We start from the raw sequence: 24,799 nt of genomic DNA on the forward strand, positions 1-24,799 counted from the left end.
CAAGAATGACCGTATCATCCAAGACCTCATTGACAAGAAGAAGAAATCTCTCCATGTCTGCAAAACAACATCACCAGTGAGGTAAAAATGAGAACTTATCAAACAGCAAAGGCAGAGGTCCAAAAAAGAACTAGGGGAATCAAGAACCACTGGTGGACTGAGACAGCTGAGGAGATGCAACTCCTTGCTGATGAGCATGATACTTAAGTGCCACCAAGACAATAACAGACCCAACCCCCTTAGTTTCAAATTGGTGCGGTGTAAGAATGACACTTTTTTTTGCTAGACAAAGGAAACAGTAGTCTCTGGACAGAGCACTTCAAAGAACTCCTAAACCACAATATAGTCATCGAGGGTGTGCTTGAGGAAATTCCCCCAACTCTCCATCAAAGATGATCTTGGTCTCTTACCTAGTGTGACAGAAATTGAAGTTGCTATTAGATACATGGACAATGGAAAAGCTGCCATTCCAGTGGATATTTTTAAACGTGGAGGAGCAGAGTTCACCTGTCGTCTCTATCAACTGTTCCTGAAAATCTAGAGCAACCGCAGGGATGGTGTCATAGCCCCTGTCTTCAAGAAAGGGGACAAAGTGGACTCTGAGAACTGCCAAGAAATCTAGCTACTCTCCATTGCCGGGAACATCAAAGCCCAAACCCTAGCTAGGTGCCTTTTCCCAGTCTCAGAGGAAATCCTCACTGAAAGCCAGTGTGACTTCCGACCAAAACCCTGGAACTATCGACAGATTTTCACTGCTCAACAGCTTTAAGAGGAATGCCAAGAGCAACACCAACCACTCTGCATGGCCTTCATTGATCAGACCAACTCAGTCAGTTGGGAAATACAATGCAAGATCCTATCAAAGGCCAGCTGTCTATTGATATTCATCAACATCCTCCATTTCCTTCACAAGATATTAGTGATAGTCCTCACCGGAAATATGACACAATCCTTTGTGGTCAATAAAGGGGTCAAACAAGGATAGGCAGGGGTCAAACTAGGGTCGGTCATCGTCCACACCTTTTTCTCCATCTTTATCAGCACCATTCTTCATCTTGTAAAGAAAAAGCTTCCCAGTGGTGTAGACATTATCAACAGGATGGACGGAAAATTTTTCAAACTCAACCAGTTGCAATCCAAGGATAAAATGACAGGAACCCTTGTTCCTTGTGGGGCTTACTTGTGGATGACAATGTCATCACTGCTGTCAAAAGAGAACCTGCAAGCTTCATCCAATGCCTTCACAGAAGCATACTGAAGAATTGGCCTTAGCCGCAACCTGAAGAAAACTCGAATCCTTTACCATGCCATCCCAGGTCAAGTTCTGGTCCATTCCATTCTTCTATGAAGATCAACAGAGAAATCCTTCCAAACATGGACCATATCTTCTACCTGGGAAGCTACCTCTGAATCTAAGGCTGAAATCAGTAGAGATTCAACATCACATCCAGACATATAAGGATGGCGGTCTTTGACCATGACGTCTATGCTGATACCAAGATCCTTGTGGATAAGGCAGTTATCCTTCAGACTTTTCTAAACAGATTCAAAACTTGGACTACACATAGACACACCCCAAGACCCTTGAGAAGTATTGTCAATATCATTTGAGATGATTCTCTGCACTAGCTGGGAGGGCAGGCATACTAACATCAGTGTCCTTGAAGCAGCTAATAACACCAGCGTCAAGGCAATCTGAAGCCAACTCTGCTGGGCCTACCATTGCTTACAAAGCCTGAGTTCTGACTACCAAGGAGTTCAAGGAAGGGACTCGAACAAGAGGACAAAAGAAACCTTTCAAAGATTCCATGAAGGCTTCCTTTAGGAAATGTAACACAGATATCAATACATGGGAGACCTTGTTCAGAGAAACTGACTTGGAGGAAAGCCTTGTAGTGACACAATTTTTGGAGAACGTCTGTCGGCATGAGGAAGTACGGAAAAGGAACTGGAATAAGGGATGCCTGTGATCTCAAGGCCAAGGACCGACTTCTACCTCCCAGAGTAACCTGTAAAATGTGTGGCTGGAGTTGTGACTCATCGATCAGGCTCGTCAGTCATACAGAACCCATGATCAATGACTTGGAATTTCCTAGGTAGACAATCATACTCATTAGTGAGTGATTGCCAATGATGACATGGTGAGATTAGCCTTGATCTTGCTGGATCTTGGTAAATTCAAATGTGTCAAAAACAGTTTACTTAATTTAGTGGCGCAAAATGCCATGAAATTTGTGTTATGTTAAAATTTAAATAACATAATCATTCCACGTATATTCAGTAATGTCAAGTATACTACACATACAGTACAACATCATCAGAATAAAGAATACTTGAAGCACCTGCAGTTCAATTACATATCCAAGTTTACTTCAAAATTAGCACAAGAGATTTCAATTCCAACTCAACATGAGAGAAAAAAAAAATTGTTGGAAGTGTTATATTAGAGAATTTGAATGAGTTCATAACATTGTTATTTTGAATACACTGAACTTATGTATTTATTTTTGGTCCATAGTGCTTCTGGTTCAGGGTAGTTGTGCTGCCTCATCAAGTAACACAATGATCTGCTGAGCTTTTCTTAAATGTTAAGCTTGCTAATCTGAGCCATTTCATGTCCAAATTGGAAGGTGGTGTGAAATGCAAGAGATTTTACATACTGGTAGTGGTACTGAACACTTGTCCTCCCAGTATCATGACCTCAACATATTCCATTTCCTTTACCTTCTGTTCCATGACATTGTTGTCATTTAATCCTTCTTGGCTTCTACCGATTTCCGACATTTTATTTTGTTTGTCTCCCCCCCACCCCAAGCATAAAATCCATCATGTTTCTGCCTTTCCTCAGTTCTGAAGAAGTAATATTCAACTGGATCACAAAACAGAACAAATTAGAGGAAACATTCAATGCCATCAAAGATATCCTGACAGGCATAAAATTCACAAAGAGGAGGGGAATGACTACATTCCTGTAATGACAGTTGAACATACAGTTAATGGTGAGCTTCAAACCAGCATCTACAGAAAAACAACAAACACAGACCAAATACTTAACTTCAGAAGCAATCATCCCAACACCCCCTAACGGAACTGCATCAAGACATTATTTCAATGAGCTACATCACCCAAGAACTACAAACAGCAGAAGAAAAGTATCTATATAACGTTTTCAAGAAAAATGGGTACCCAGTAAACACAGAAAGTGAGGACTGCAGATGCTGGAGATCAGAGCTGAAAAATGTATTGCTTGAAAAGCGCAACAGGTCAGGCAGCATCAAAGGAGCAGGAGAATCGATGTTTCGGGCATAAGCCCTTCTTCACAATCCACCAATTCCTCAGAAACAAACCCAGACAAGCAGACACAATGCAACCAAAAACTATAGATACACTAGCTTACACCAAAGACACATCAGAAATGACTTCCGGACTACTCATACTCCTAGGCATTATGGTAGCCCGTAAATCTACCAACGCACTTAAGCAACAACTAATGTATCTAAAGGATCCATTAGATACTACCAACAAAACTAACGTCATTTGCAAGGTACCATGCAAGAACTGTTTAAAAAAAACTACATCGGACAAGCAAGCAGGAAACTTGCAACCAGGCTACACGAACACCAACTAGCCACCAAAGGACGTGACCCATGATCACTAGTTTCCATACATACAAACAAAGAAGGACACCACTTTGACTGGGACAACTCACACATCCTAGGACAGGTAAAACAAAGACATGCATGAACATTCTTAGAGGCATGGCCTTCGAACCAGAACTCCATCAATAAACACATCGATTTAGATCCCATCTACCTTCCCTTGAAAAAAAGAACCGGAAATGACATCATCCACCTTCAGAAACCAAGACCTTTTAATAGAGAGGTGGGACATACCAGCAGCACTTCATTGGAGACTCTCACTGATGATGTTACCTAGTCATGGTGACGAAACATCTGAAAACAAACCTCCCAGCTCACCGAGCTAACTTACATACTTATTAACTGTTTCTCTCCACAGATGCTGCCAAATTTGCTGAGCGTGATATGTTTTCAGAAATTGTTTTCCAGATTTCCAGCAGCATTTATTTTTGATGACTGAAATATATGTTTGAGAGTGTTTCAGGACAGTGGTTTCACTGGAAGCTGCAGAAACCCACCATTTATTAATACTCCAAACACTATTTACCTGATTCAGTTGGACTTTTGGGAAAATACACTTCTTTAAAATCAACCATATGAAATTGATCCAAAATTCTATCAGAATTGAATGTAGCAATGAGTTTTTAAAAATTATTATAGCATATTGTTTTGTTCCAAAGGACATTTCAGGTAGAAATAAAACATAAAATGCTGGAAATATTCAGCAGGTCAGGCTGCATCTGCAAGGAGAGAAAATTAGTTTCATACTAGAACAACTTATTCTATGAAGGTAGTCACATTGAAAAGTTATTCTTCACCAGAGAGATATTTGCATCACTTTTAAAACACAGTGGGCCATTCAAGTAACAATGCCTTGATGTCATGCACAGCATTAAAATGAAATCTTGCATGTGCAATGGCAATGAGACATTGATCGAGGTTTATGTTTTGGACTCTTTCTCATTAATTATTGTTTTATTAGTTTAGTTAGTTTTAATAACAGGGCTTGAGTAAATTTTTAATAACAATACCAATGAAAAAACATTCAAAAATTGAAAACTGGTTTAATTCACAAAATCAATTGTTTTATTTTACTAAAGTAGGAGATAGCATGGGGCAGGGTGATTCTAGGCACACACAAGATGGCCGCTGAGCCATCAGTTGGCCACTTGACACACAAGATGGCTGCCGGACCACAATAAGGAGAGAGACAGCAGAGCAAACACAGACCCTGCCTGGGGTCACCAGAATGCCAGCACAATGCACTCACAACTTAGTTGATTAGCTTAAGGCAGGTGGGGGAGAGAATACACTTGAGTAGCATATACTGCCCAACGAAGTGTCTGGGTCCAGCCAATATCTTTGATAGAAATGCTAACTGTTTGATATGGACTCAATACAAAGTGAAACTGACAATGTCTGTGCTGGAACTGATAACAACCGCGCTGAAATTTATAAAGGCTGCTCTGGAACTGACAATGACTGCACTGAAACTAGTCTGCAATATTTACAATAAACAAACCATGTTACCAAAGCAATAACCTCATCACTGATCTATTTTATCACAAAATGTATAAAGTATCTTCTTATGTGCTCCGGGTTGAGAGAAGAATCGCAGCTGACCACTGTGCTGTTGGTGTCTCTCTCTCCCCAGAGCTCCAGTATTTCCTTGTACATTAAACTCTATCATTGAACCCTGACTCTGACTCACAGACTGGTGATTTTCCCCACTACAGTACATTCTCTTGAGTATCAGTGAGTTTTCGTTGAGTACATTTATATTTCAAATCTGTTTGCCTTGAAAGGAATGTCTGATATAAATTCAAGTTTTTAAGCTTTTAAGTGACTTGGTGATCCCATCTGAGAAATGTTATTGCTGTAGTTCTATCGTGGTTAATTTTAATTTTTAATGCACTTCATTTACCATTTCTCCATAACAGAATTTATCTTGTCAACTGCTGTTTTGTGTTGGGCCTGTATTTTCAACTGTCAGTTACTGAGCACCAGTGGCAAAGTGGTTACAACACTGTCACCTAAATATTTCAACTGCCACTTTCATTGTTCAGCTACATGCTTCTAACAGGCAAGGACAATCCAAACAAATCAGCAATATGAAAGAATTATTGTTTGTTTATACAGACAAGCTGAGTGGTCAACCCAACCATGACCAACAAAGTGGCATTCTGTGGTATTCAAAATACCATCCTGTTGTAATAATATGCTGATTGTGGTATTGTTGTCTCAAGCCTTTTATGGTCATGAACTGAAACAAATTTTTTATTTCAAAAATATACTTTATTCATAAATATTTATATACATACACACATAGTCACTAGGGCACTTCGATTCTGTACAGTCTTTACACATGGAGAACAGACAAAAAAAACTCAAGGCATTTCTTACTTATACAAGATCACATTTACATTCATGATCTGAAATGATCCTTGCATCCTTCAGCTGCAGCATTGCATTCAATAGGGTATTAATCCCAACAATCTGATTGTTATCCCAGTCCCATTATTTATCTGACAGTGACTGTTCAAACATTTCAACTGAAAATGGTGTAGCTATTAAAAGGCATATCAGTTTTCACATACCTCCATAGAAATTCTTTGACTGTGTACCACAGTACTTGTTGTAGCATGCCCAACTTAGATATCTGCTGATATCCATACGTGTCTCTGTGAAGCTGAGTTACAGGTTCTATACAACAGAACTTGTACTTCAAAATAGTCCCTTTAACATAATAAAAGGTCCAAAGGTGTTTCACTGGAGAATTGTAAACAAAACATGAAACCAAGTCATATGATGTAAGATGAGGGAAGCTTAGCTAGTTAAGTAGTTTAGGTGGAAGTATCTTAAAGGAGGAACGAGAGAGAAAAGCAGAGACATGTCGGGGTTAGGGAGCAAAAGAACCCAGAAGTTAGGGCCTCAGCACCTGACAGCATGGTCATCAATAGTGGAGCAATTCAACATGAGGTGCCGAAAATGCTAAAGTTTGAGCTGGGGGAGACTATAGTACAAGGGGTGGGTGAGACCATGGAGAGATTCAAAAACAAGGATAAAAATGTTAAAATTAAGACCTTGCTTGACCAGGTGCCAATGTATTCATTGAGCATTGGGGTGATGAGTGAACAGGACTTGATATGAGTAAGGATATGGGCAACAAAATTTTAGATGATCTGAAAGTGATATTGGATAGAAAGTAGGAGGCCAATCAGTGTCTTGCAATAATTGTAGAGAGCAAGGCTTCCTAAAGTGAGCTCAAAAAGTGACATTTTTGGGTTGCAAGATCCCAGGCACCAGTGACCATTATGGAACTCTGACCAGGCTACAACAGTTTAAATCTTGCATCTCAGATACCTAAACTCAAGAGGACTGGTATCATGATAGTCTCTCCCTTTTCCCCCCATCCCATCTCCTTTCTCTGATTGCTCCCACACCCCATCATTCTCACTGCAGGGTCATGACAATGTTCAAATCTTTAAATGGGGTCACGGTAGGTGAAGGTTTGGGAACAGCATTCCCACTCAGTGGCTATGTAGCCATTCCAAGAATCAACACAGACAGATAGGTGTGCCAAAGTAATGATTTCCAATTTTGGAAGTCGCTGCTGCATATAGACTGAGAAGGTCAAAGAAAAGGAATGTAGTTTGGGAAATACTAGTCTTGGGGTAGCTGATTGGAGACTGGGTCCGACGTTTTTCCAAGGATAGAATTAGATAGTCATAAAGATTAAGCAGAAATATGCTTAGACATTCATCTTGTGGGCAACTATTACATCAAAGTTCCCAACAATCTCGCTCAGCTTCATGACCGTTGCCAGGGCGAGGAATGAAACTATTTGCTCAGGAATAGCATTTGTAATGGGGATCAAAGACAATGGCTTCAGTCTTTCTAATTTTAACTGAACAAAATTTCTGCTCATCCAGCACTGAAACAGTCTGACAGAGATATGGAAAAATACTTTGTTAAGAAGTATTTTGATCCTATAGAAAGGGCAAAAAGCCTAATTTCAGAGACTTGAACATTGAGTTCCAAGAAAGACAAGTTTAGATTTTAAATGTGATAACATGATGAAGGATATTGGAGAGGAGAGAGAGGTTGGAAATGGAGTGATAATTTACAGGACAGAGGGGTGGGTTTAAGTATTTTTTGTAGAAGGTGATAGCAGATAAGGATAGATGTAAGAGTTGCTAAGAGGAGAGAACCATTCTTAGTATCAGTTAATGTGGAAATTTAGCAGGGAAGTTGGATGCTAAACAATTTAATGGGAATATGGCCAAAGGAGCAGGAAGTGCGTCTCTTTAGCAAGATGACCGTGCACAGGTCATGAGAGGGAGGTAGGAGAGAAACTAATAAATATTGCATGTTTATGATTACAGTAGGAATATCTTATGGAAGGTTTGGCCAGATAGGCTCGGGGTAGTGGCAAAGGTAGATGTCGGGATGGCCTCAATCTCGATGATAAGGAAGTCCGTGGGTCCATCACACTTACTGAAGGTGGGGTGGAGCAGATAGAGCAGGGGGGTAACTGAAGAAGCCAGAGGGGTTAATTTGCATTCCAGGATGATCCTAGAATAGTAAACAGTTTTACCATTTGGGATCAGGACCAGATTGTGCTTAACGTGGTCCCCAGCAAGATCAGGTGACAATTGGCTAAGCCAGTTGGTTGCTATATGTGTTGAAGTCCGCATCTCTTAGAATTATTGAAGACAGATGAGAACTGTCCCTGAGCAAACAGATAACATGGGAAAAAGTAATGGTTTTAATGATTGAGCAAATTAATAGCTGCAGAACTGTTCTCGTGAACAGAGAGCCAAAGGCTAGATGTTTGTGATTTTCAAAATGAACTGAAGATTCATATCAACAACTCCTGCCCCGCCATCCCCTAAAGAAAAAGCATGTAAAGTTGGAATACAGAAGAGGTCTGTAGGTGGAGAGAAGAGACAGGATAGATATAGGAAGGTTGTTCCCAATGGCCACAGAGTCCAGAACCAGGGTCACAGTCTAAGGATAAAGGGAAAACCATTTAGGACTGAATTAAGAAAAGATTTCTTCACCCAGACAGTGATAAGCCTGTGAAATTCACAGAAAGCATTTGAGGTCAAAATATTGTATGATTTCAAGAAAGCGTTGAATGTCGCACCTGAGACGAAAGGGATCAAAAGATATAGGGAAAAGTAAAGCAGGAACAGGCTGTTGAATTGGATGATCTCCCATGATCAGAATGAAAAGCAGAGCAGTCTCGAAGGACTGAATAGCCTACTCCTGCTCCTATTTTCTATGGCATGGAACTGATCCGATTGTCTTTTCTTTGATTGATATGAGGAGAATAATGAGATCACCATGAGGTGGCAAGAGTGAGAGGATAGCTGTGAATTTGAATTGGCATATTTATGTGGAGGGAGAAAATAAGGAAATGAAGTAAATTGAGACAGCATAAGTTAAAATGGAGGTTGAAAGTGTGATACTTTGAGAAACAGTGACAGTAAAGAAAAATTATAGCTCCAGTTGTAATTCTATTTTGTTGAAGTGCACATTTCTACCCTCTGAATTTAGAGAAATGAAGTAAATTGAGAAGAGAAAGCATATTTTAAAATGGAGGTTGAAATCACCTAGAATGAGAACCACTCCATGCAGAATTTGAGTCGAGAATGAGGATTTCAAATGAGAGGAAATGATGGAACTGGGTGACATACAATTCATTGATAGCATTATTGTTATCTTAACAAGTGTTAACCTCACCGGGACACAATAAAAAAAAAGGTTTTGAAATTGATCAGTAACTCTTCCATCAACTTTAGTGACAACATTTCACCCCCGCATAAACTGAATTTCAACCGGCTTCAAAAATGAGCATTAGCACTACTACAAGAACATATGCATGAGTGATGAGTGAAATGCTCCCTTGGATGCCCTGAAGCTTTCGGCATGATCTTCCATCTGATTTTGTTTCCATGTCTCCATGACGTTCTCAAGCATTAAAAAGTGCAAAATACAATCCCCTTAGTCTGTGTCCTCACCCAGAAGACAGCATGATTTGCAACAGACACACATATGTGAATATTTTCAATCAAATGGAATGTGTTCTTGTAAACCAAGCATTCTATAAATGCCCTTATTATTTTAGTTTTTTTTCCAATGAATTTTGTATGGTAAACCAACTTTAAGTGAAACAGTGACAATAAATAAACATTATAGGTACAGATATAATTATTTTGTTGAAGTGAATGTTTCTACTTCTTGAATTTAGAGAATCGCTTGTGTTCAAAATATTAAACATAACAGTATTTGGAAGCAATTGTGTTAAAATGTTTTCTTTGTTAATTATTAAGCAGAATGAGTTTACTGTTCATGTATTTTACAGGAGAAAAACAAGAGTCCTAGAACTTGCTATCTTTTAAATTGTAGTTGGAAGAGTATAACCTCCTGTCATCTGGTGACTAGAGGCTGTAAAGCAATTACTAATGTCTGCTAAATTGAAAACCTTTGAAGCTTTTTTAAACTCCGCAGATGAAATAAGGAAACAAGTTTATCTTTGCAGTTGGTTATTGAGAAGCTATTCTATGCTGATTGTATGTTTTTTTGGAAATTGATGTTTTACTTTAAACTATATTTACTATCCTGCAGAAAATATTTACAGATATATAAAAAGATATGTAGATCTTCAAAGTAGCCTTCTGTGAGAACTGAACAACATAGCATTGTTTTTGTTTCAGTCATCACCTCTATTTTTTATTTTCCATTTTTCAGAGTGTCACTATCTCTCTTTGATATCGGTATGTCAGTATAAGAATTGTTGATAGAACTCTGCTCCCGTTATTAAAATGTTGTGATGTTTTCAGCACAATGTTTAGTTGCGACAAAACGAATGGTAGATCTGATTTTCCTCTGTGCATATCAACATGAGTAATGTCACATAACAAGTAATCAGCCAATGTCCCAATGTATAGAATAAGTTGTTTTTTGAACATGTGGAGTACTAGTTAGCCCACATCCAACCCATTTGGCATTCAGGTTTAAAGGAATACATATATTTAAACTGCAATGCTACATTGTGTTCACAGAGAGCAAATTAGGTAGCTAAGCAAATTTTACAACTCTGCAGTAGAACAGTAGACATTACTGGAAGGTGGTTGAATGGCATAATTTTTCATAAACCTGACTACAACCTGCTACGGCTGGTGTCTGTGCACAGAACCACAGCCGACTTCTTGTACTTCAAGAGGAGCTGATTCATGTCCTTAAAAAGCAACAGGTGCAAAGTTGCAGAAACAACAACCCTCGCCAGCCTTTCTTCTGCTGACACTTGCTTAGCTATGATGGCAGAGATAGGTCAAGAGGAATTACAAAAACACTTGAAAACCCATTTTATTTTATGTGTATGCATTGCACAGAAGCTTTGGGCCGTATGTGTACATAATTGTTTGAAAACTTGTTTCAGCTGGGAATATGTTTCAGTTATTTTGTTTACATGTTCATTTAAAAACCTTTTCATCTGCATGCTTCCACACAGACTCGCTTCGCTATCAAAATGCTTTCATGGAGATCATGTAAGATTTGCATCTCTACCACCCAGACTTGCTTTATATTGTTTTTATTTCACTAATTGCTCACAGATCCTCTGGGTGGTCCATCTGTGAACTAGATAATAGTGTGGCTAAATCTGTCAAATGTTTTCGTGTCTTTTTAACTTGTGCTGCTGTGGTTTCCAACTGGGTCTAATCACTGTGATGTTCCTTTTTCTTTGTTCTTCCACAATTCCTTCACACCTGCTTATACTCTGCTATAGAAGAATTCAGACAGGCTTCTGTCGGTTTTCTCCTGCCCTCATTTAGAAGATTCTCTGAATTCTAAGTGGCACAGAGGTCAGGGAAAGACATGGGCTGCATTGTCTGTGATTTGTGTGTGTGTGCATGTCCCACATGCAGCCCTTCTTTCCTCCTGTTACCTTGCTGGATGTCCCTTCTGACTTTGTGTGGAGCCCTTCACTCTCTGTGAGGATATGTGACTGTAGTCTGCTTGTTTCTAATTGGTTGGTGTTACAATATTTATAGAATTGGATCTCATAGGTTCTGTAACTTTAAAAAAGTGGTGGTAAATCAAAGCATCATTTTTCCTGTTGATTTATTTAATTATTCTGGATGTCAACAGAACATTCTGTTTAACATCTTTTGAGTTGTTCTGGATAATGTAATTTGTACACATCTGGGGCTTTGTCAATCCAGATCCACAGAAAATACCAATCCTCCTGATCTGTGTATAAATCCTAGTCAGTCAGCTCATGAATACCAAAAGGGTATCTCACCATTTCAGAGGCTCTGACCCCCAGCAATGACCTACCCACTACTCTGGGTGCTCTTGAAGTGTTATTTTCTGAAAGCCCTTATTGTGTGTATAGGGGAGTTGACTGCACAAGTATTTTTCTCAAGGCCAACAAAACGTTGGTATTAAAGCTATTTTCAAAATCTTTGTTCATTCAAGGTTTCAGAGCTGCAGTTTTCATGATGCAGAGGGTGGGGGAGGTAATTCCCTTTCAAATGTTGTAAATAAATAATTACAGTTAAGCCACTGACACCAAATCTTAATGAAAGCTTTATTTATCCTCTTCATTTGCCCATAGCAGACGGTATTTAAAAGCCTATCCAAGCCTTTTTTCATGTTGTGATTCATTCTAATGCTAGTCTTTGAATAAAATGGATACTTAACTTTTAATCATTTTTAGACTACTCAAAGTCCATTGTCATACAAGCCTAATCCTCCATTAAAACCCTCTCCCAAAATTCTAATAAGTGTTGGTTATTAAGTAGACAATGATGTTGAAAAATCACAATATTAAATAGATTAGGTTGAGGATATAAGTTTGCATCTGCCATTCCAGAACAGACATCTGTGATGTGGCATTCCCATAGGAACATCCAATTTTTCAATTTTAATTTTCTGCCATTTGAAAGCGTTGATTTATGTTGAGGTGTCCACAAACACCTTTCGAAGTCTTGCCCAAGCAGTTACTCTGCATGGTTGAGCCTTAATGATAATTTTGGTAACAATCTAACTAGGGGAGACAGATATGCCCAGTCGTCTCCCCCATTCTTTGTTTGCATGCATACATTGATTAGCTCTGGAGTGGAGGCCTCAACTGAGTTTTCCCCCCACCCAACCCTTTCCTTCATTAGTTGATCACCATTGTAATTAATGTCATCACAATACCTACTGCTCCTTGTGTGCTTTCCACTGCTTTGTTAGAAGAAAGGACAATAAAAGACAACAAACTTGTCCCCATTTCACTTTGTCAACTGCAATATCTGTTGTCATCATTCTTACTTAGAAACATATCATCATTCCTTCAGTGTCCAAGGGTCAAAATCCAAGACCTTCCTCCCTAACAACATTGTGGGTCTACCCACACCAAATGGACTGAAACAATTCAAGAAAGCAGCTTGTCATCCTTTCTCCAGGGCAACTGGGGATGGGCAATAAACGTTGGCCCAACCAGCTCGCTTCCCATGAATTGAAAATAACTATCAAAAAGTGATAAGTAATACTTTTTAAAATTGCAATCTTTTTTTAAAAAAAATGCTGTACAGCAGAGTGCTAAGGAAAAGTGAGCAAAATAATCTCTGGTTTTACTTTTTCAATGAAATTGAATGTAAGCGTGATGATTGAAATTAATGTAAAATAGATGTTGTTCAACAGGACTTTTAACCAAGTTATATAAATAGGAGTAAAATAATTCAAAACCGTATTCAAAATAACTAACCAAAAGACGGAGAAATAATTATCAAGCAGTAGCTGACCTAACACGGAAAAGCTTTTTTTAAATACAGCTGATGCAATCTTCTAATGACATTTTCTCAATTACTTAAAGGGAAATGCTAGGAATGAGTACCTAGCTAGATTGTTGTGAAATTGCTCTGTATAAAGTATGTTCAAATCATCCAACTGATGGCTCTGTTGACACTCAATTCATCCATTTTAGTGTCATGACCATGAGTGCTCTAACTTTCCTTCATTATGCATTACCCATTTACTTCAATACATAGTACTTTTATGAACTCTTCTGCGCATCCATGTAGTATCTGAAAGGTGATAGCTTGCTAACAGTCTGCATCACAGACAGGATTGCTGTGTGATCCCTCAATAATGAGGATGCTCCATGATGTTCCACAAATTAGAAAACTGTTGCTCTCTTATTTTCCTTTGGTCTTTCCATCTGCTATTTTCCAAATGTAAATAATGGATCATAATAGGTAAAGCTCACTGGCAACATTGTTGTAGAGATTGCTGGTGCCTGTAGCTCCAGAAATGTTTTTGTTTTAAGGCTACCCTTTTAACAGTAATAATTTGATCAATGGCCTAATCTTAGATTTGGTGTGATTAAGTTCATACTCAATTTTTATTTAGGGAAGGATCAATAACATTAAGAGGAGCTAATTTAGAAGACGAACACAAACGGACACTAACAAGAAACTCAAATAAAAATAAAATAAAATGGTTACTAGAGATCTGAAATACAAACAGAAAATGCAGGAGATACTCAACAGGTCTGGCAGAGAGGGAAAAACATTTAAAGTTTCGAATCTAGTGTGATCTAGTGAAGAACTAAATCAAGTAATTGATAGGAACTTTCTTAATTGATTTCAATAACCAAACTGGTGCAGATATCAAGACCTTTAGAAAGATGTTTTTTTTCCTGGAGCCATTAAATTGAAGGTTTGTTTTATTTAACTCCGCCTGTTCAGTGATATTATGACACACATCTGGAGAAGGTGGTGCTTGAACCCAGTGCTCCTCGTCGAGAAATGGAGATACTACCACTGCACCAGAGGAACCCCTGAAGATTTGTTTTATTTTTATTTTATTAACTCATTTTTCTAATCAACCTGTTCAGATATGTTCTAACACAACTCTGGAGCAGGTAGGCCTTGAACAAGCCTCTCAGTCCAGGAGTAGGAACTCTACCTCTGCACTACAAGAGCCCTTTAAGGTTTGTTTTACTTGTGGTCAACCATTACACAGAAACCATGCTCATTGTCAGCATGTGATAATCAGCACCTGCTATGTTAATTGTTGACTGAGAAGATTATCCCTTTTAAATTGCAAACCTAATAATTCACCTGGACTTTGCAATTTATTGTGAACATTTCTCTTAATATGAGTTTATACTCTAGATGTGTACTTGTTAGGTTAAGACCTGCATGCTAGTATCAAAGCACGACTTACCACTTCATAATGTATGGAACTTACATATGCTTTGTTTTGCTCCATAGTCTGAATGAACGTGCTTATCTGTTAAAAAGAGTGTTTAGGAAAACCCCTTCAAACCTCGTCCGGACCCATTCTGTTCATGGTCTGTCACGTAAGTATTGCATTACCTCTCACGACTGTGATTACACATTTATGTTGTAATGAAATGTTTGTTCCTTCAAAAAAATGCAAACAGGAGAGTGTATTCATTTTCACTGAATTTTTTTGATCACACATTCAGTTCGGCCTTTCCCAACCATGTGTAAACAACAGGAAATGTGTTAAATATGAGAGTCCATGGACTAGTGGCGTACCTTCAAAATTTAAAAAAGCATCACTCTATTTTTGCTCTACTTTTTTTTCTCTGGTGCTCTGTTATCTATTGAATTTTGTCAGCTTTTTCACAGTTTTGGTGATGATGTGAATAGGTAGTTGAAAGCTAATTTCAACATCACATATGACACCATGGTTATGAACAGCCTGGTTCATCTTCAGTAACCAGCAAGATGTGTGGAGTTCGTATCCCTGAGATGGAATTTGTAGTGGAGACTAAAGATAATGACATTGATACTCCCAATATTATCTCTATGACACCACCTCCCCCTGACAGGGGATAGTTCTACTGAACGTCTCACTAGATGCCCACTGTCCATGTCAAGATGGGCTGCCCTCCAATGGGATTCGGTGCTGTCCTGCTATGGCCTGCTGTAGGTACTTGGAGCTAAAAGTTATCTCTTGGTAGGCAAATTGGTAATGCACCAGACAGAAGAATTCAACAAAGAATATCTCAGGCTTAACTTCTGCAAAAGTCTGAAATTTTACTTTTGGCTTGATGACAAGTAAGGATGCACTTCGTCTGTTCTGTCACCTTCACCCAGGCACCAAGGATAGATTCTATGAGACACTTGGTGCTGGCAACCAAGTGCCTTTATTGGTCAGAGCATTTAGTATAGGAGTTAGGACATCATGTTGTGGCTGTACAGGATATTGATTATTGTGTGCAATTCTGGTCTCCCTCCTATAGGAAGGATGTTGTGAAACTTGAAAGGATTCAGAAAAGGTTTACAAGGATGTTGCCAGGGTTGGAGTGTTTGAACTATAGGGAGAGGCTGTATAGGCTGGAGATATTTTCCCTGGACCGTTGGAGGCTGAGGGGTGACCGTATAGAGGTTTATAAAATCATGAGGGAAAAGACTTTGTCTAGGACATTGGCTAGGACAACCTTTGTAGAGTTTTCTCTCCAAGCTCTTGGCCAGGGTTCCTATCCAATTCTTTGGCGGTCCCATGAGATCACATAGTTTCAGATGGCCTGCAGCACAAACATTGTGATGCACAAGATATTACAATTGTGCATGGCAGGCTAGATAGACTGGTATTTATAGAACATAGAACATAGAACAACACAGAACAGAACAGGCCCTTCAGCCCAAGATGTTGTGCCGAATATTTGTCCTAGCTTAAGCACCCATCCATGTACCTATCCAATTGCCGCTTAAAGGTTGCCAATGATCTGACTCTGCCACTCCCACAGGCAATGCATTCCATGCCCCCACCACTCTCTGGGTTAAGAACCTACCCCTGACATCCCCCCTATACCTTCCACCCTTCACCTTAAATTTATCTCGCCATCTAGCCTCGTATTGATTGTAGTCTCATTATAAATGGTTTGTATTGATATTCTGGCTTTGACTACTATCTAGTCTTTCCAAACTACTCCAGTGACAGTAGAGCCCTAATTCCAAGCTTTACCTTGGTCAGTCTCTCTCTTTCTGCATCTCCTCTTTTCACTTCTAGCATTCTGAGTCACAAGTCCTTCTCCAGGTTGTGCACAGCAAACATCTACATAAACAAGCCAAAATTAATGTTAACAAGCCAGTGCTATACTGATGGAGTGCTGCACTGTCAGAGATACTCTCAGATTGAACTTTGTACTAAGGGCTGGTTAACCTGATTAGATGGATATAAAAGATTGCTTGGTACTATTTCAAAGAAAGACAAAGAAGTTATTTCTGTTGTCCTAGCCAATGTTTATCCCTGAATCAACACACAAAAACATGTCAATATTACATTTATTGCTGTTTGTGTAGAAATTTGCTGTGTTCAACTTTGCTGCGTTCAACTTTGCTGCTGTGTTTTCTACATTACAACGTGGACTGCACTTCAAAGAACAATACAGCACACGAGCGGGCCTTTTAACCCATCAAAACTGTGCTGGCACCTATTGCCTTTCTAAATTAAAAGCCTCCTGCCTCTATACTGTCTGTATCCCTCTATCCCTGCATATTCATATGTCTGTCAAAATGTTTCTTAAATGTTGCTATTGTATCTATCTCCACCGCCTATTTTGGCAGTACATTCCAGGCACTTGCCACCCTCTGTGTAAAAAAAAACCTACCTCTCACATCTCCTTTAAAATTACCCCTTTTATCTTAAACCTGTGTCCCCTAGTAATTGGCTTTTCTATCCTGGGAGAAAGACTGACCATCCATGATTTTGTAAACTTGTAGAAATTGAACCCGTTCTGTTGGCATCACTGCATCACAAATGACCATCCAGCCAACTGAGCTAACCCCTTTGGTAAAACCACTTCAGTAATTAATTGACTGCAAAGTACTTTGATACATCCAGTGATCACAATTTAAATACAAGTCAATCCTTCCTTACTGCCTTCTTTTGACAGCCCATGATTCCTCTCTCGCTTTCTCTATGATAATGTCTCGTCCTTTCAGCATCAATTTGCCAACCAATTAGCACTCTTTTCCAGTCGTATAAATTGTGTTTTTTTGAAATTTGGCATTTGTGTTTGTCCTGATTGGTGCAAGATGAAAAGCTTCTCTTCATCAATATTCATATTCACTTTGCACTAATGACTATAGTGGGAGCTCGTAAGGCTGTGAACCAGCAGTAAAAGCCAGCTCATAGTGCTCTGAAATTGGTGGCAAAACAGTACAACACTTAGACAGAAGAGATCATCCCCTCCCCAAAATAAGGGCACTCCAGAGAAAGACCATGCTTCTTCAAAGCATAATTGTGAACAATATTCTTTTGGTTGACATAGTACCACTTCCACTCTAGACTTTAAACACCACCTCACAGGAATTCATAATATCTGACAATCCAAAACTCCCAACAGAACAAGCAGATATAGAACATAGAACATTACAGCACAGTACAAGCCCTTCGGCCCTGCGCTGACCTGTGAAACCAGCCTGAAGCCCATCTAACCTACACTATTCCATTCTCATCCATATGCCTATCCAATGACCATTTAACTGCCGTTAAAGTTGGAGAGTCTACTACTATTGAGTTGCAGGCAGTGTGTTCCCCTACTTCTCTCTGAGTAAAGAAACTACCTCTGACATCTGTCCTACATCTATCCATACATTACTTTGCTAAAAGGGGGATTGAGTACAAAATTTCATGAACCAATGGCTAAAAATCATTACACATTTACAGTGCCAAAATAGACTTAACTTCAATTGGTCCTTCCTTCAATTCAGGGGTGTTTTGTTATTGTTTGTCATGTAATTATCCTCCTCCACCTCCATTATTAATACTAAAAACTTAGGGAAAACTTTATTCTTCCAAACGTTTTGTAACCTCAATAATATTTTCAGCTAATTGGGACCTCATTTCAATCTGCTCAGTCTGTGGTTTCGCATTATGTTTATAGGTTACTGCCAAGGAGCCATAGATCTATTAATGCTTACTTTCACTTCACAGTTAAGAAAACTTCCTTCAGTCTATTTAGCTGCAAGGCATTTGCTGTCCTTCAGCCCAAATTCATTTCCCTGGGTAGTAACTTTAAAGAAAGCCTTTTAGTGATAGCTGCCTGTTTACGTAAACGGACCATATGTCTGTTCATACCGACACGTCGGGCCTATGGGAGCCCTCCAGGATATTGCCAGAATAGTTAACATCATGGGGGGAGGTGCTTAAAGATAAATTCAATCCTTTCTTTGGCTAAATGCCACATTAAAGGGTCATTGAATAGTCTTTCAAATCCTGTAACCTTACTACCTTACACTTCTCACCCTTCTGTACCTCTGGCTTCCTATATTGTACATCAAGGACCCTTAATATGAATTTTGTGCATCCCTGGCTAGCAGAAGAGTATCACAAATATTGGACCTCCTTGGTTTTTACACAGCTGTGCCATGTCATGTGACACATTAGCAGCACTGCATTTTATTTTCTGAAACTTCAAAAAAATTTGTGTCTGCTCTTATATTTTTCTCTATTCTCTCCATGAGAAATGATCTTGTTCAGAAACCTTGGTGCTGTGATGATGATAGCATTGTGACTATCCTTTCAAACTTTCTTTCCTTTTTTGGTAAGATTGCATTTTTCATTACTCTTTGATAATCCACAAATGTTAACTTCTGATGCCAAGTGCAAATCCCATACCGTTTGTAGTGAGGCCATGTCATAAGTTACAATCAAGGAGGAAGGAAAACAGTACTAGGTACAAACTTGTGCCCTGCTATTTAGGATTCAGGAATGGAAAGGGATTGCAGAGATCCGCCAGAAAAGCTTTCTAAGGAATAGGCATCCCTCATGATTTCCGATACCTGACCTCACTAATGACATTTGAAGGATAACTTTATTGAAATAATGAATACTAGACTACGGTTGAATAATGTATCTTTATTTCACATTCATTCAGGATATCCATTGCAAATAACCCATAGCATCACAGCATGATGCATATCAGTTTACATCCTGTATAGGTCTAAGGCCAAAAACTAGTCCTGTCCAATCTTTTGGCAAGTCTGTAACCAGTAATACTAACACTGAGGTGACTGCTAGTAATAAAAAGGGATAAATCCTTTTGACAACATAGACATATGTAATTTATTTCATGAGAAAAAAATTACCTTTTTGTTGTGAGGTTATTAAATAACTGTTAATAGATTTCTGCATTCATTCCTGGTGGTGATGAGTAGGGTTTGTTGTGTTAGTTACCAAAATGCAATTTGTTTAATTATACCAGAGATAAGTATGAGCTAAATTGAAAAAAACAATTATAAAGCAACGAGAATTTTCTTTATCTGGTTAAGGATATAGAACATTTGAAGAAGGGAAGGAGAGGAAGGACATTGGTCTGCTTTAAAATCGGAGTAGAATTTTATAGTGTATATTGTCAGTTACATTTATACAATAGCTTCTCAATACATTGCAGTACCCAAGACCCAGCTCCAAAGCCATATGTAAGAAGGGATGCAGTAAAATTTTCTGTTTACATTATCTGCATTTTTCTGTGTTGTAAAGACCAGCAATGAAGTTTACAAATTTTGAATCAAAAACACAGTAATTTATATAACTATAAGAAAGCCAAGGCTACTAAATACAAAATAGGATTCTGAAGTTTAATCATCTTATGCCATCCCTCGGAATCATAGTAATAGCAGGATGTTATTCAACCACTGGGTCTGCTTCTCTATTCAATTAGATCGTCGCTGATCATCTACCTCAATTCCACTTGACCATGAAACCGCCATATCACTTGATGTTGAGCACTTTAAATGTCAGGGCATAGTTGGTTATGGAACAAATAAATGGGATGAGAATAATGTGGTGTTTGTTGGTTGGCATAGCCATGTTGGGCCAAAGGGCCTATTTCTCTCTACTGTATGACTGATTGTGCTCCATGATGTCACTAATCTCTCAAAATCTATCAACCCCTGTCTTGAAGATGCTCAACGACTGAGCTTGCATAACCATCTGGAATAGAAAATTCTAAAAATAGGGCTGAGTGAAGAAATTCCTCCTCACCGCCATCTTACATGGCCAGTTCCATATCCTGAGACTAAATCTCCTGGTTTTAGCTTATCAGTCAGGAGAAATATCTTATCTATAGTCACTCTGTCACACCCTGGAAGCATTTTGTAGTTTCAATGAGGTCATCTCTCATTCAATGAAACTCAAGACAATACAGATATTGTCTTTTGAGAAATCTATCCCTCTATCCCACTATCCCAGGGACTAATCTGGTGAAACATAATTGCAATGTCCCTACGACAAGTATATTCCTTCTTCGATAAGTGGAGCAAAATTATGTACAGTATTTCAGGTGTGATCTCACCACTTCCTCAAAAAAAACTCTCATCAAGTTTTTGAAATATAAAGTCATGCTGACTGTCCCTAATAAGTTATTCTTCTCCAAATGTGTGAAAATCCTGTATCTAAGAATCTTCTCCATTAATTTCCCTACCACTGATGCAAGGTTCACCTGCCTGTAATTTCCTGATGAGACCTCACATGTGGCTAAAGAGGATAGAAAGATCTCTGTCAAGGTGCCAGCAACCTAATCCCTTGCCTCCTTCAGTATTTGGGATATATCCCATCAGGCCTAGGGATGTAGCTGTCTGGGGATATACTTTTCAAGATACCCAACACCACCAACTTCTAAATTTTAGCATGCCCCAGAACATCAACCTACCCCTCTCTAATCTTACCATCATCCATGTCCTTCTCATTGGTGAATATAGATGCGAAATACTTGTTAAGGACCTCACCCACTTCATTTGGCACAATGCATAAATTGCCTCCTTTGTCCTTGAGTCGAACTACCCTTTCCCTAGTTACTCTCTTGCTCCTGATAGGTGTAAATTGATTTGCCAAAACATCTCATGGTGCCTTTTAGCACATACTAGTTCCTTGTTTAAGTTCTTTTCTTTTCTCCTTTCTTCTTACTCCTAAAAGGCCTTGTTTGATTAGTTTCCTAAACCTTAATTTGCTTCCTTTTCCTTTTTGACTAAACTTTCAACATCTCCTGTCATCCAGAATTCTCAAATAATGCCATCCTGATCGTTCATCCTCGTGGGAACATGCTGATACTGAACTTTGAATAACTGGCCTTTAAAAGATTTCCACATGCCAGATGTGGATTTACCCTCAAACAGCCACCCACATCTGATTTCTACAGTTCCTGCCTAATACTGTTGTAATTAGCCTTCCCCAAATTTATTACTTTCACCCGAGGACCAGTCTTATCCTTATCCATAACTATCTTAAAACTTACAGAATTGTGATTATATTCCCCAACCTCTTCCTCACACTGAAACTTCAATCACCTGGCCAGGCTAATCCTCCAATCCAGGTCGAATATGGCCTCTTCTCTAGTTGGACTACCTCCGTATTGTTTCAAAAGACTTTTCTCCGTACAACTAACAAATTCTGCCTCATCTAAGCCCTTGGCACTGTAGGAATCCCAGTCACTATACACTTTGTCATATCTGCAAATGATAACTTCAGTCATTTAATACACCTGCATCTCTTAGTGACCAGATTGATGACCATTGATTGTCTTTTTGGCTGTATTGGAAGTATTTTAGTGAAATGGCTGCTCCTGCTTAATTTCCAACATGAACAAAGAAATAAGCAGATTAACCCTAGCAAGCCATTCAGTTGTATGAATTGCTACAAAGTCTCAAAGAATGGAATCGGATGGATAATTTGGCATCGACCTAGGTACCAGAAAAGACAACGGCAGAAACAGTCCTGTTGACCCTGCAAGCATCAAGTGCCAAAATTGGGAGAGCTGTCTCACAGATTAGCCAAGCAACAGCCTGACATAATTATATTCATGGAATCATACCTTATGAACAATGTCACAGACACCACCATCTTATCCCTGGAAATGTCGTGATTCACTGGCAGGATGGACCCAGAAGAGATGGTGGCGCAGTGGTATATAGTTGGGAGTGAGTTGCTGTAGGAGTCCTCAACATTGACTCCAGACCCCATGAAATCTAGTGGCTTCAGGTGAAACATGGGCAAGGAAACATACCATCGTCCCTCAGATTATAAATTGGTACTCCTCCAAGAGGAACACTTTGAGAAAACACGGAGGAGCAAGAGCACCAAATGTACTCTCGGTTGGGGATTTCAGTGTCCACCACCAAAAGTAGCTCGGCAGCAGTACTATAGATTGAGCTGGCTGGGTCCTAAAAAACACAGTTGCTAGACTGGGTCTGTGGCAGGTAGTGAAGAAACCAGCAAGAGGGAAAAACATACTTGACCTCATCCCTACCAATCTGCTACTGGCTGCAGATACATCTGTCCATGTTAATATTGGTAAGAGTGACCATTGTACAGTCCTTGTGGAGACAAAGTCCTAATATTATATTGAGAATAACTCCGTTGTGCTGTGAGGCATTATCACCAGGCTAAATGGGACAGATTTCAAATAGATCCAGCAACTGAAGGTTAGGCATCCATGCGTCGCTGTGGGCAACAGCACAATCTGTAACCTCATGGCCCAGCACAGCCCCCACTCAACCATTACCATCAACCCAGGGGATCAGCCCTGGATCAATAGAGAGTGCAGGAAGGCATGCCAGGAGCAGCACCAGGCTGGTGAAGCCATCAAACAATATAAACAGCGGTGATAGACAGAGCTAAGCGATCCCCCAACCAACAGATCAGATCGAAGCCATCCAGTCATGAATGGTGCTGGGCAATTAAACAACTCACTGGAGGAGGAAGCTCGATAAATATCCCCATCCTCAATGATGGAAGAGCCCAGCACATCAATGCAAAAGATAAGGCTGAAGCTTTCCCAGCAATTTCCAGCCAGAAATGCCAAGTGGGTGATCCATTGCGGCTTCCTCCAGTGGTCCCCATCATTACAGATATCAGTCTTTGGCCAAATTGATTCACTCCATGTGATATCAAGAAATGGTTGGATGCACTGGATACTGCAGAGGCTACGGGCCCTGACAATCAGGCAATAGTACTGCAGATTTGTGGTCTGGAACTTGATGCTCCCCTAGCCAAGCTCTTCCAGTACTGTTACAATGCTAGCATCTATCTGACAATGTGGAAAATTGCCCAAGTATGTTCTGTACATAAAAAGCAGGACAAATCCAACCTGGCCATCACCACTCCATCAATCTACTGTTGATCATCAGTAAAGTGATGAAAGTTGTCATCTACAGTGCTAACAAACAGAACCTGCTCAGCAATGACCTGCTCAGTGACAAAAAGTTTGGGTTCTGCCAGGACCACTCAGCTCCTGATGTCATTACAGCCTTGGTTCAAAAATGGACAAAAGAGCTAAATTCCAGAGTTGAGGTGAGAGTGACAGGCCTTGACATCAAAGCTGCATTCAATCAAGTGTGGCACCATGGAGCCCTAGCAAAACTGGAAGCTAAGGGGGTATCAGGGAGAAAACTCTCTGGTAACACATAGGAAAATGATTCTGGTTGTTGGAGGTCAGTCATCTCTGCAGGAATCCCTCAGGATAGTGTTCTAGGTCCAACCATCTTCAGCTGCTTTATCAATGTCCTTCCCTCCATCATAAGGTCAGAAGTGGGCATGTTCACCGATGAGGTAAAAACAATGACTGCAGATGCTGGAAACCAAATTCTGGATTCACCAATGATCGCACCATTCATGACTCAGGAACTGAAGCAGCTCATGTCCAAATGCAACAAGTTCTGGACAATATCCAAGCTTGGGCTGACAAGTGGCAAGTAACATTCGTACCATACAAATACCAGGCTATGATCATCACCAACAAGAGGCAAACTAACCATTACCCTTTGACATTCAATAGTATTACCATCACTGAATTGCCCAATATCAACATCCTGGGGGTTATTATTGATCACAAACTCAACTGGGCTCACCACATAAACACACAAGAGCAGGTCACCCAGTTGCCTGGATGAGGACAGCCCCAACAACAATTAAGAAGCTTGACACCATCCAGGACAAACCCACCTGCTTGATTGGCATTGCATCCACTCCTTCCACCACTGATGCTCAGTAGCAACACTGTGTACTGTCTAGAAGATGCACTGCAAAAATTTACCAAAGATCCTCAGACAGACCTTCCAAACGCATGACCACTTCCATCTAGAAGGACAAGGGCAGCAGATATATGGGAACACCACCACCTTCAA

At 39.6% G+C, this 24,799-nt stretch overlaps 1 protein-coding gene across 5 annotated transcripts in view; it reads left to right on the forward strand.

The window, feature by feature from the left end:
* Positions 1 to 24,799, forward strand: part of atp8a2 (ATPase phospholipid transporting 8A2) — a 561,594-nt gene that overhangs the window by 531,939 nt on the left and 4,856 nt on the right. For all 5 annotated transcript variants that reach the window (XM_072577324.1, XM_072577326.1, XM_072577325.1 and 2 more), the window contains one exon: positions 14,912 to 15,000. In XM_072577324.1, coding sequence (XP_072433425.1) covers positions 14,912 to 15,000 — 89 coding nt within the window. The remainder of the gene's footprint in view (positions 1 to 14,911; positions 15,001 to 24,799) is intronic.

This window comes from Chiloscyllium punctatum, chromosome 9 (genome assembly GCF_047496795.1).
Source record: "Chiloscyllium punctatum isolate Juve2018m chromosome 9, sChiPun1.3, whole genome shotgun sequence".
Classification (NCBI taxonomy): Eukaryota; Metazoa; Chordata; class Chondrichthyes; order Orectolobiformes; family Hemiscylliidae; genus Chiloscyllium; species Chiloscyllium punctatum.